Source organism: Misgurnus anguillicaudatus, chromosome 25 (assembly GCF_027580225.2).
Source record: "Misgurnus anguillicaudatus chromosome 25, ASM2758022v2, whole genome shotgun sequence".
In the NCBI taxonomy this organism is placed as follows: domain Eukaryota; kingdom Metazoa; phylum Chordata; class Actinopteri; order Cypriniformes; family Cobitidae; genus Misgurnus; species Misgurnus anguillicaudatus.
In genome coordinates, this window is record NC_073361.2 from 17,878,205 (window position 1) to 17,890,927 (window position 12,723).

The 12,723-nt window shown below is 38.5% G+C and overlaps 1 protein-coding gene across 3 annotated transcripts in view; it reads left to right on the top strand.

Annotated features, from left to right (window-relative positions):
• Positions 1–12,723, top strand: part of sema5a (sema domain, seven thrombospondin repeats (type 1 and type 1-like), transmembrane domain (TM) and short cytoplasmic domain, (semaphorin) 5A) — a 163,181-nt gene that overhangs the window by 85,314 nt on the left and 65,144 nt on the right. For all 3 annotated transcript variants that reach the window (XR_008638280.2, XM_055182136.2, XM_055182137.2), the window contains exons 8-10: positions 1,051–1,336; positions 2,690–2,825; positions 6,468–6,672. Coding sequence is in view for 2 of the 3 variants with exons in the window: in XM_055182136.2 (XP_055038111.2) it covers positions 1,051–1,336; positions 2,690–2,825; positions 6,468–6,672 (627 nt within the window). In the remaining variant the exon portion in view is untranslated. The remainder of the gene's footprint in view (positions 1–1,050; positions 1,337–2,689; positions 2,826–6,467; positions 6,673–12,723) is intronic.

The window sequence follows — 12,723 nt, forward strand, 5'->3', positions numbered from 1 at the left end:
GATTTTGATGGCTTACGTTTCTTCGCCATCACAGAAAACCAACATAGGTTTAGCAATGCCATCAAAGTATTATTTTGTTTTTGTTTGTTTGGTGATCACAAAGTACAAAGTAGGATTCTGTGTGTATTCAATGCGCTGCCATTGTTGTTTACAATGCGTGGAATGGTGTGCGGATATTTTGCGTAAAATTTAGAATTGACTTTTTTACTACCTGATACAATACTGATTTTGCCAGTAACTCATTTAAAAGAAAAGCCATTTATCGCGTTTTGGTACCAAACTTTTAAGATAAATAGCCCAGCTCCGAACTCATGCCATTTGTTGGCTAGTCACGATGCTCAGACAAACAGCTATGTTTTGATAATGTCACAGAGACACAATGTTTACTTTTTTCAGAGGGATTAACCTTTGAATGGCTTACCTATAGTTCTCTCTGCATATTTAAATTAAAAAAGTATTTTAGCATAAAAATGTGTGTTTCTGTGTAGATGCAGATGTGTGACATTCACATTCGGCACCGGAGCAAAAAAGACTCTTTCCTCCAACTTAAACATCTACTTCCACAAAAAATGTCTAAACTGATGTGTTAAAAAGTAATAGCGCGAACGTAATCAAAGAATCTTGACAGAAACTAATTTTACAAGATTTACGTTCATAGAAAATTGACAAAATAACTTTTTTCCAATTTCGTTCCTCCTCGCTTCATGTTGTGCAAATGTGCTAAGCCTCTCATCGCAAAAGAAAATTAAACTACTGTCAGTCACACCCGCTTCGAATGTAATAAAGTTGGTCGTGACAGTTGATCTTTGTGCCTTTGAGAAACTCATTCGATCATCAGTTTTGAATGGAGAATAATAATTAAATGCGTTTGCTTGCTTTGATCATTTCTCACCGTAACCTTTCTCCTCGCCCGTGACAAATGAGTTTGTCCATTACCTACGCAAAAGATTAATAAATGCATCTTTTCTATACTACAAATGATGGGTCGAGAGCATCTGTTATTAATCACTCATGAGTCTTTCTCACATCTCTCATTGCTGTCAAACTCAGAACCCAACTTCGTTTCTTCCTATGACATCGGGAACTTCACCTACTTCTTCTTTCGCGAGAACGCGGTGGAGCATGATTGCGGCAGGACGGTGTTCTCCAGAGCCGCCCGTGTCTGCAAGAACGACATTGGGGGACGTTTTCTTTTGGAGGACACCTGGACCACCTTTATGAAGGCCAGGCTGAATTGCTCACGGCCGGGCGAGATTCCCTTCAACTACAATGAGCTGCAGGGAACGTTTTTCCTGCCTGAGCTGGAGCTCCTGTATGGAATTTTCACCACTAATGTGTAAGTAAAGCACTGTCTGATCCACCATGATGGATTCATTTTTTATTGGTAGGGCTTTGCGTTAGAAAAACCGAAGGTCATGGGTTCAAACTCAATAAACACACAAATTTACCTTGTAATTTACTGTCGCTTTGGATTAAAGTGTCTTTCAAATGCATAAATATAAATGTTTAGCCATTAACCAAGTTAAGCCATTAAATATGGCTGATAATATAAATAGAAAACACATTGAAAGCTTTATGATGAACACCATATTTTGCTTTAAAAAGAAGCAAGCGGGCCGATTGGCATGTGGCGGGGGTTGAAACGATCAGGTGAATTTTTTCTTTGATCAGTGAATGGTTCATTTGATTCTGTGAACCATTTATTTACATGAAGCATGTGAATGAACCGATTCGCTAAAATAAATCAGACTTTAAAATTGCTAAAGTTTCTTCATTGAAAAAAATTAATTGCTGCCTTAAATTTTTAAGTTTCATCAACTCGAATTGTAACAACTAGAGATGAGTTGACTTATTTCAATTACATTTTATAAGTTAAAACAACTCATCTGTAGTCAAGATAAATATTGGTTAAAAGGACTTGTAAATTTAAGTTATAATAAGTTGTAAATAAGTTAAATAACACTTTACAATAAGGCACATTAGTTAACTACATTAGTTCATGAACAAATAATAAACTGCGTTTATTAATCTTTGTTAATATTAATTTCAACAACTACTAATACTTTATTAAAATCTTGTTAATCGTAGTTAATGCACTGTGAACTAACATGAACAAACAATTAAACGCTTTATTTCTATTAACTAACATTAACAAAGATTAATAAATACTGTAACAAATGTATTGCTCATGATTTGTTCATGTTAGTTAATACATTAACTAATGTTAACTAATGAACCTTATTGTAAACTGTTACCAAATAACTTTAGCGTTGCTACATTTAGTTACCTTCCAACACTGCAGGTCATAAGACACAGGGTCAGACTATTGGTCAGTTTAAAGATATCTGCTGTTATACTTTAATATCTTAGAGGTCAGCTCATGGCCCATTAGTTCTAGCAGCACTATACATTTTGCAAGCGATGCAGTGTCAGCAAAGGGCTTTTATTAATTGCATATTGTTTTGTTGTGTGGTAAATGGGGATACTATAATTTTACACCATGCTTTTGCCTTTTAGAGATTTCACTGTAGCCTACTCTCTTTTATCCTTCATGATGCTGTATCACAGTCAGCAATAGACAGATCCATTTTTTACGTTATCACCCACTATGCTTTAATGATGTCCTGGGTAAAATCTGTCAAATGCGAGAGTGTCTGTCGTCTGCTCACATTTCCGACTGTGTTCTCAGGAACAGCATTGCTGCATCGGCAGTGTGCGCCTTCAATCTGAGCGCTGTTACCCAAGTGTTCAGCGGGCCTTTCAAGTACCAGGAGAACTCGCGCTCCGCGTGGCTGCCCTATCCCAATCCCAACCCTGACTTTCAGGTAAGCACCCAGCAAATGACAGGTACTAAGATTACTTTGTGCATTGTCCCCAACTGTTTTAACCTCTTAGACTCTGCAGAAATCAACATAGTTTAAATGTCCGTGGAACTTTGCTGTCATATGTGGTATCATTTTCTGCAGAAGTGCATCACCTTGGCATTATTGGGGAGCTTTTGAAATTTAGTAAGCCAAATTCAGGAGGAAATCCAAACCAACTGCAGAGTATAAGTGGTTAAGGGGTGGTTTCCTTGACAGGGTTTACCATAGTGCCAGACCAAATGCATGTCTTCATTTATAAACACCTTGTACTGACATATTTTAACATACACTATAAAAGTTTTGGGACACCCCTCCAAATCATTGAATTCAGGTGTTCCAATCACTTCCATGGCCTCAGGAACGCTTAATGTTTCATCATATCAAGACATTTTATACAATTTCATGCTCCCAACTTTTGTGGGAACAGTTTGGTGATGGCCCCTTCCTAAAGACATGGATGAGCAAGTCCTGACCTCAGCCCAATTGAACATCTTTGGAATGAATTCGAGCAGATGTGCTTTTAGAAGAATGGTCAAAAATTCCCATAAACACACTCCTAAACCTTGTAGAAAGTCTATCAAGAAAAGTTGAAGCTGTTATAGCTGCAAAGGATGGGCCAACTCCATATTAAACCATATGGATTAAGAATAGGATGTCATTCAGGTTCATGTACATATAAAGGCAGGTGTCCCAAAACTTTTGTCAACATAGTGTATATAAGTACATTGTTTTGTCTCAAAAAGCACACCAGTATTGTTTTTGTAAGATGTGTTTGTGAAAACTGCTTAAATATCCTAATAATACTAAGGCCCCTTCTTTGATTAATCTTAACCTTGTCTGGGAAACCGACCCTGAAAAGTTAGGGCTTTTATTGTTAGCAACACTATACGTAATGGTGTATATATGGATATACACTCACCTAAAGGATTATTAGGAACACCATACTAATACTGTGTTTGACCATCTTTCGCCTTCAGAACTGCCTTAATTCTACGTGGCATTGATTCAACAAGGTGATGAAAGCATTCTTTAGAAATGTTGGGCCATATTGATAGGATAGCATCTTGCAGTTGATGGAGATTTGTGGGATGCACATCCAGGGCACGAAGGTCCCGTTCCACCAAAGATGCTCTTTTGGGTTGAGATCTGGGGACTGTGGGGGCCATTTTAGTACAGTGAACTCATTCAAACCAATTTGAAATGATTCGAGCTTTGTGACATGGTGCATTATCCTGCTGGAAGTAGCCATCAGAGGATGGGTACATGGTGGTCATAAAGGGATGGACATGGTCAGAAACAATGCTCAGGTAGGCCGTGGTATTTAAACGATGCCCAATTGGCACTAAGGGGCTTAAAGTGTGCCAAGAAAACATCCCCCACACCATTACACCACCACCACAGCCTGCAACAATGGTAACAAGGCATGATGGATCCATTTTCTCATTCTGTTTACGCCAAATTCTGACTCTACCATCTGAATGTCTCAACAGCAATCGAGACTTATCAAACCAGGCAATATTTTTTCAGTCTTCAACTGTCCAATTTTGTTGAGCTTGTGCAAATTGTAGCCTCTTTTTCCTATTAGTAGTGGAGATGAGTGGTACCCGGTGGGGTCTTCTGCTGTTGTAGCGCATCCGCCTCAAGGTTGTGCGTGTTGTAAAATGCTTTGCTGCATACCTCGGTTGTAACATATGGTTATTTCAGTCAGCTTGAATCAGTCGGCCCATTCTCCTCTAACCTCTAGCATCAACAAGGCATTTTCGCCCACAGGACTGCCGCATACTGGATGTTTTTCCCTTTTCACGCCATTCTTTGTAAACCCTAGAAATGGTTGTGCGTGAAAATCCCAGTAACTGAGCAGATTGTGAAATACTTTGCTTAAATCACCTTTCTTTCCCATTCTGTTTGGAGTTTAAGAGATTGTCTTGACCAGAACCACACCCCTAAATGCATTGATGCAACTGCCATGTGATTGGTTGATTAGATAATTGCATTAATAAGAAATTGAACAGGTGTTCCTAATAATCCTTTAGGTGAATGTATATGTTGCCTATTCTCAATTAAAATGAAATGCTTGGTTGTTTTTGCCTGGTTTGAGCTCAACTGGTACAGAATTGTGCTTGCAACACCCAGAACATATGTTTGAATCTGACGGTGACACATACAGTAAACAGAGGAAATTTGCTTTGAATTGACTGTAAGTAGCTTTATAAAAATGCATAAGCGTATATCTAACAAAAGCCTGATATTTCCTCAAGCTTTTCATATGGCTGTTAATTTCCCTTCATTTCCATGCCTTTGTAACGCCCATCATATTATTGATAAAATTGCCAGCTTATAAAAATGTTGGCAGGACAATTACAGTGATAAGAGCTAATAAAGTTTTTATTCATCTCCTGAGGAGTATTGCCATTTCAAATACTTCACGGCGAGTTTAAATAGCTTTACGTTTTTATAGACCTGATTCAAAAAATCTATGCTCATAGAGAAGCCGTTAAGCTTAAATAACAATACTAAGAAATGTAGATGTGTCTAAAGTCACTTTACCTTAAGTGGCTGGCAATGGTTTTATAGCTGGGAAGGTAATTGAGGGCAGTTAAGTGTATCTTAAATATTGGCTTAATGAAAGACATTTTCTGTGCTGATTTTGGGGAATTATGCAGAGTGCAGTGTGTTAAGTGTCTGAAGACCCCATGAGGAGATAAAGCCTTTTACGTTATTTTGTTTCCCTCAAAGTCCACACGACTGGAAAAAAGTCTCAAAGAGAAGAGTTTCATGGTCCGCAGGACCCACACTTTATCTAGTTCCCCATGACATCTTCATCAAGCATTTGTCCATGTTTTAGGGGCCAGATTTACGAGCCTCAACATTCATGGCTTACAGCGTTGATGGAAAATGGCTTGCCATATATTTCGTTCCTGAAAGACCAACACACACCCAAGCCATTTGAGTAGAATTATGCCGAAACTGATCTTCAGTGGATTGATGTTGATTATATGTGAGCCAGGATAAAGTGCAAGTTTCATATTCTCCACATGAGCTCTTATTCAAGAAGGAAAACTAGTAATTTAGGGGAGCTGAAGTCATCTTACTGCAACTGCATGCTACTGTTCTGTTTTCCTATTGCACGTAAGCTGTATCGTGGGCAACATCTGACAATTTTACAATCCTGAATCGAATCTATGATGGTCATTGTCACAGATGGTCTATGGTCATTTGCAATTTGAATGAATAGGGCATATGTTGGGGATGGGAGATCAGAATCAGACCTACAGTACTCTCCATCTTCACATAATTGAGTCTTTGCTGAGGCCAGAGACCCATTCCAGATTGAGTCTGTGAAAACCAAGCTAAAGTCATATTTTGTGATTTACTGTTTTCTGCATTGATTTACTTCATAAAGCATACAGTGAAAATATAACCTTTATATCTTTTATATTGACTGAGTAAGGCCATGTCAAAGATTGAAGTGATTGTGAATCTGAATCATCCAGGATCAGGATGCTTTTCATTATGGCATCACATAAAACGGTTTGATTTAAAAACTCCACTGTTTCTTGTATAATCCGTCATATATCTTTATCTCCCTTTCTCTCTTTTCAGTGTGGCACTATAGATTACGGCTCCTATGTGAATCTAACAGAGAGAAACCTTCAGGACGCTCAGAAGTTTATTTTGATGCATGAGGTGGTACAGCCCGTCGTTCCTGTGCCGTATTTCATGGAGGACAACGTACGCTTTTCCCATGTAGCTGTGGATGTTGTGCAGGGCAAAGACATGCTCTATCACATCATTTATCTGGCCACAGGTATAGTACCACATCACTTCTTTATAGAGCGCAAGTGTTGCATTAAAGGGATAGGTCACCTTTAAATGAAAATTCCGTCATCATTTACTCATCCTCATGTTGTCCTAAACCTGTATGAATTTCTGGTTACACTTTATTTTAAGGCGTTACTGTTACATTGTAATTATATATTTAAGTACGAAGTAATAATCATCTAGCCTGACGTTGCCATACTCAATTCTAGTCAGAATTTGAGTCTGATACCGCTCCATTGAGCTATAATTATGAGGCGTGTCTCAACCGAAAAATGCCTCTGCACTCAATTGGATAGACCTACGACCAATCAGAGCAACCGAGTGTGTAACGTATGTTGAAATTACGTCTTTGCAGCCTGACCGAACTGGTAGTTATTCGCTACAATGACACTAACATTGTGATTATACCGAGTTAGCGAATGTACATCAACACCTATTATGTTTACAACATTTCGTTTATCACAACATTAAGTATTTACTAAGTCATAGAGTAAGACTATCTCTTACCATTTGTACGTTAGGTGAACTTCATCCACGACGATACCCATTACGTTTGCTTGAAAATATTGGAGCCTAGCATGTCCCTCCACTTATTTAGCAACCACGATTCCGGGCTTCCGAAAAGAAGCTGGCAACGACCGCTAATTATATCCATTTCGTCGTGCACGCTGAGTTGCATCGCCGTGATAACGTTAGCCATTTCAGTTGCGACCAACTTTTGCCGAATAGGACATCAACAAATCGCGTTTCTCTGTTCCTCTTTTAAAATCAATGCTCTGTCGATATCTTTTAGTACAGACTCAATGTCAGAATCCACACATCTGAACTCTACAGCGGCAGCCATTCAACACACGCGCTCTTTGGTGACGTGGTTCATTACGTTATTGTTGATTATCTGTCCATCATCGTATAAAGCCCGCCCTGACAATTTGATTGGTTCGACCAGCATTTGTCCTAAAATAGTAGCTCCTCAACGCAGAAACCCCAGACCCATCTTCCCGTTTACAAAATCTTGTGGGCGGGGCTAAGATGGGCTGGCACCCAGGCTAATAATCATCAACAACATGTATTTACTGGAGGGGTAGGGTTAGGAATAGGGTTTGGTTTAGGATTAGTTGCATGTAATATGCATATATAACTGTTATTACTATAATAATTACATGTAACATGTGTAACAAAGACACCGTAAAATAAAGTGTTACCGAATTTCTTTTTTCTGATGAACATAAAAGAAGATATTTTGAGAAATGATGGTAAACACACAGCAAATAATTAACCTCTATAGAAGGAATAAAAAATATGATGGAATTTAATGGGTACTGTCAGTGTGAACTGTGTGCTTATCATATATCAAAATATTTTCTTCATCATTTATCACAATACTTCCAAAATATTTTCCTTTTATGGAAGTCAATGGTCACTATCTGCTGTGTGTTTACCATCATTTCTCAAAATATCTTATTTTGTGTTCATCAGAAAAAAGAAATTCATACAGGTTTAGAACAACATGAGGATGAAATGATGACAGAATTTTCAATTTAAAGTGAACTATCCCTTTAACATTCATTTACTGTACATCTAAAATAAGATTAAATACAGAGCTATAGATATACCTTAGATATAGATATACCTTACTTATTGCGCAGCTCGTTGGAATGCTTAATTCTAATTGGCCATCCACAACATTCTCAGGTTGGTTAATCCCAGATAACAACCACTCAAAACGAATAACACAGGTAACCGGATGCTGCAAATCATTTTGACAGGTACAGTTGAATATTACACAAAAATTAAATATGTATTTTAATAACATACAGTACTGTGCAAAAGTCTAAAGGGAGCTGCACATCGGACGTGCAGCTCAGCGCTGCGCCGTTCTAAAAAAAAATCTAACACATTGTTTTCTATGAGTATACGCATACCGGCGCCGACATGTGCCGCCTGTCTGCGGCGCCCAGCTATGATTCAGGAAGTTGCTCAAATCCCTGTCGCGTCACAGAGCGCCATACACATAGTTTAACATTAAATAACATCATATTTGTCCCAAATCATTAACGATTAACGGTCATTAACAATCAATTAACATTGGCTGCCAACGTATATTTAGCATTTTTAAGTAGACGCTATATGACTAAGCTCACGCTATTTAATGTGGACCTCCGGTGTACGATACCTCCGAGTTGTCCTAGACGCGACTCGATGCGGCACGGCGCTGAGCTGCGCGTCCGGTGTGCGACCCCCTTTAGGCCACCATGCCAGAATTAGCAATGTTATGGTGATCATATATTATTGTTTCTTAGTCTCTTTAATAGAATACATCCAGAAAATACAGGAAATGTGTATATAGTATTAAAACTGTATAAATATGTAAACTGATGTGTCAAGTTTTTAGGGTAAACTCCCCTTCCACTTGAGCAATAGCAGGCAGCTGCAGGATCTCCTAAACTTAAATAAAATCAAATCCTAATTTCTAATTTTAAAGAAATTATTATTATTCCTTTATTCTGCGCAAACACGCTCAAGATGTGTTTAGTACCGAGCCCCTAAGGTGACATCGGAGTAAAAAAATCTAAAGTTTAGTTTTATGTGCTCACATGAAACTTTCGCGTGTGCACGTGAAACTATTATGCGCACACGTAAAACTATCGCGTGCGTATGTAAAAAGCAATAGTTTCATGTGCGCACGCGAAAGTTTTACGTGAGCACGCGAAAGTTTTACGTGAGCATGCGAAAGTTTTACGTGAGCATGTGAAAATTTTACGTGAGCATGCGAAAGTTTTACGTGAGCATGCGAAAGTTTTACGTGAGCATGCGAAAGTTTCATGTGAGCACGCAAAAGTTTCACGTGAGCACGCAAAACTAAACGCGGTAGTGTCACGTGAGCATGCGATAATTTCACGTGCGCACGCGAAAACTAAACTTTATTTAATTTTGCTCCATGTCCCCTTAGGGGCTCCGTAGTTTAGTGCCAAGAGAGGTCACACTAAACACAGACATTTAGTCCTTTTTTTTTTTTTTACATATTTCCTGTATTTTCTGTTTGAAAAATCAATGGATGGACATTAAAACTTCTTAAACAACAAGTCTGGTGGTGGTGGCCTAAGACATTTGCACAGTACTGTATATGACATTATATTTACAAATAATTAAACCAAACTAAAGCGTGACGTTTGAACGTCTTAAAACCAAAAATTAACAAGGTTTTCTCATTGAAAACATTGCATTCATTAAAAATAAGCAAATGAAATATTTCAAATCAATATTTATTGTTCCTTACTTTACTTATGAGGTAAATAGCCTTGTAATAAGCGTGATAATGTACAGGCAGCCGATACAAGATCATACTGTTGGGGCTTATTTCTGCAATAACAACTGGTTGCCTATACATTATCCCTTACTTACGTATGAAGGTTAATAGAGTTAAAGTATAGCACAATGGTAATGTTTCAAGAGTTAAAATCCCAGTCATTGTCTCTATAGAGAATTAAATGTTTAATGATAACATATAAAGCTGTCAAGACAGAGCTTTGATGAGCTGTGACACAATAGTATGTGCTTTTGTAGATGTTTTATCATTTTTATTGTTTATTAGTGTTCTTGTAAATTACTTTGTAGAGCATTGTATTAGCAATGCAAAGGTCATTGGTTCAACCCCAGAAAATACACTCATACTATTGATTAAAAATGTATAGCTTGAATGCACTGTTAGTCGCTTTGGATAAAAGTGTCTCCCAAATGCATAAATGTAAAATAGATGAATTTATAGTGAATACTAACACTAACCTTAACCCCAAAAAGAGATTCCTGTGTATTTTCAGATACTTTTTTTGCCGTTTGTAATGTTGTGAATCGATTGGTTTGGTTAATGGTGTAGAACTCTTTATTGAGAAATCTTCATAGAAAAAATGGATAGGACAGAGTCCCTTGGATCCAAGGACGCTGAGAAAGATAGTCTTTGCCGCACTCCATTGGCCAAATAAAAACTTGTACCAAAAAACAGTGGGTGTTTTTATTACTCTACTGTTGCACTTGCGCTACTAATAATACTTGCTGCAGACTTGCTGGTTTGAAGGTAAATAGTAGATGAGTGTGAAAAAGGCAACAATGAAGGTGGTCCAATACTTTCTTGTAGTACATGACATGATCAGAAATCCGATCTGTGATCTAAAGTGTAAACACAAAAACATGGTCTTTTGAAATCTTATACATGCATGGTCTGGATCTGATATGGAGGCGTGTGCCATTATATGCTTTTGTGAATGCGCCCATATGGGATCTTGCTAATCGGTCTATTCACACTGAAGACAAATGTGGGTCACCTGCAATGCAGAATGTGTACAGATCGGAAGTTAAATCTGAGCGCTAAAGCTCGTAATATGAAAGTAGTCCTCGAGTCCCATGTGGCCAGCTTCTCATTAAATCCACAGCTTATTAGTATGTTACTTTAACCATCAAAACTTTGCAGAGTTAAGATGTCTGCAGTGCCATAAGAGGAAGCGCAGGGGAAACTGTAATTGGTGGTCCATTTGAATCATTGGCCTTTGAAGCAAGCAACAGTTGGTCACCAGGGTAAATAAAGTCATTAGACACATAGCTGCGATGAAACATCAAAGGCAGAATGTTCTTATGTTGGGACGAGTAAGCTCCCATTTGTTCTCCAGATGCACATCAGAGGCCTGGAAAGCTCTGAGTCTGGATACTACACTGATGAAAAACACAAAACGTCTAGCTACCTGTCAAACGGGTGGAGACACTTGTTGTAAAAGAATTGCGCAAGATGAACTTGTTAACTTGTATAACACAAATATTTAGGAAAATCATATAAGAATAAAATTTGTGTTTCCTACACTGTTCGAAAATTTGGTCAAAATACGTACTTTGGCTCAGAGTTCTGCAACGGGTCGGGTACCCACGGATACCCGCATAAAAGTGTCTAAAACAGGTGGATTGTGACATTCCTAAAATTCACGGGCGGGGATGCGGGTATTAATGGGTCCGGGCGGATGTGGATTTAATTTTGTTATTATCACGGGTGACGGGTAACTTGGATCTGGTGCTGGACTTTGCGGGTACGGGCGGGAGCGGGTCTCCAAAAATGGACCCGTGCAGGACTCTGCTTAGGCTGTCACTGGGGCAGTACCCTTTTAAGGCGTGACTCACATTTCGCGTCTTTTGCATGCTCAAGTTCATTATTTCAAATGTAGGTGCGCCATTTTTTTTTGCTGAGTTTTTTTGTGATTGTTGCGGGCAAAAATCCTCGATTTTGCGGCACGTTTTCTTAAAAAATGCGATGGAATATGTGGGATATTTATGCAATTTATGCGATGGAATTGCGGGAATTTGCGAAAATTGCGGAACTTGCAAAAACTGCAATGATGTTCACGTCACATAATCACGTCACTTCATAACGTTCCCATGGCAACAGAGGACACGGCTGCGCTTGTGTCAAGTAAATGCAACATTTTTCAACTTTCTGCTAATATATATATGTGACTTTTTGCTACAAAAATGCGGGGATTATGAAATCATGCAAGCCCCGCATATTTTGTGCGCGGAAATCTGTAATTAATGCGGCGAAAGTGCGTTGTATTTGGAAAAAATGCAGTCCCGCATAAATATGCAGACTTTGGCTGATTATGCAATAAATCGCGTTTTTCTGGAGGGACTGGTATGCACACTCATAATGGAAGCGTTTTTTCCATACGTGTCCGCACCGCATCGAGTTAAAAACATTTCAACTTTCTCAAATGCCGCAAGTGCACAGCAGGTCATGTGACCAACCGAAGGTCACGTTTTCCACGCAGATTTAGACGCGAAATGTGAACCGCCCCCAAAATGTTACAAGTGGGGGGGGCACTATATGGTGATGTGACCCAAATCTGTTCATAATAATATATTCTAAATAGAATACCAATTGGCATTTTTGGGAACATGCCATGGTAGCTTTTAGGAACCGATTTTTGTGAAATCATACTCAAAATGTAAAAATACTGCTGGACTTAGAGACCAATGTGAGACCATCTATACTTTATTTTTA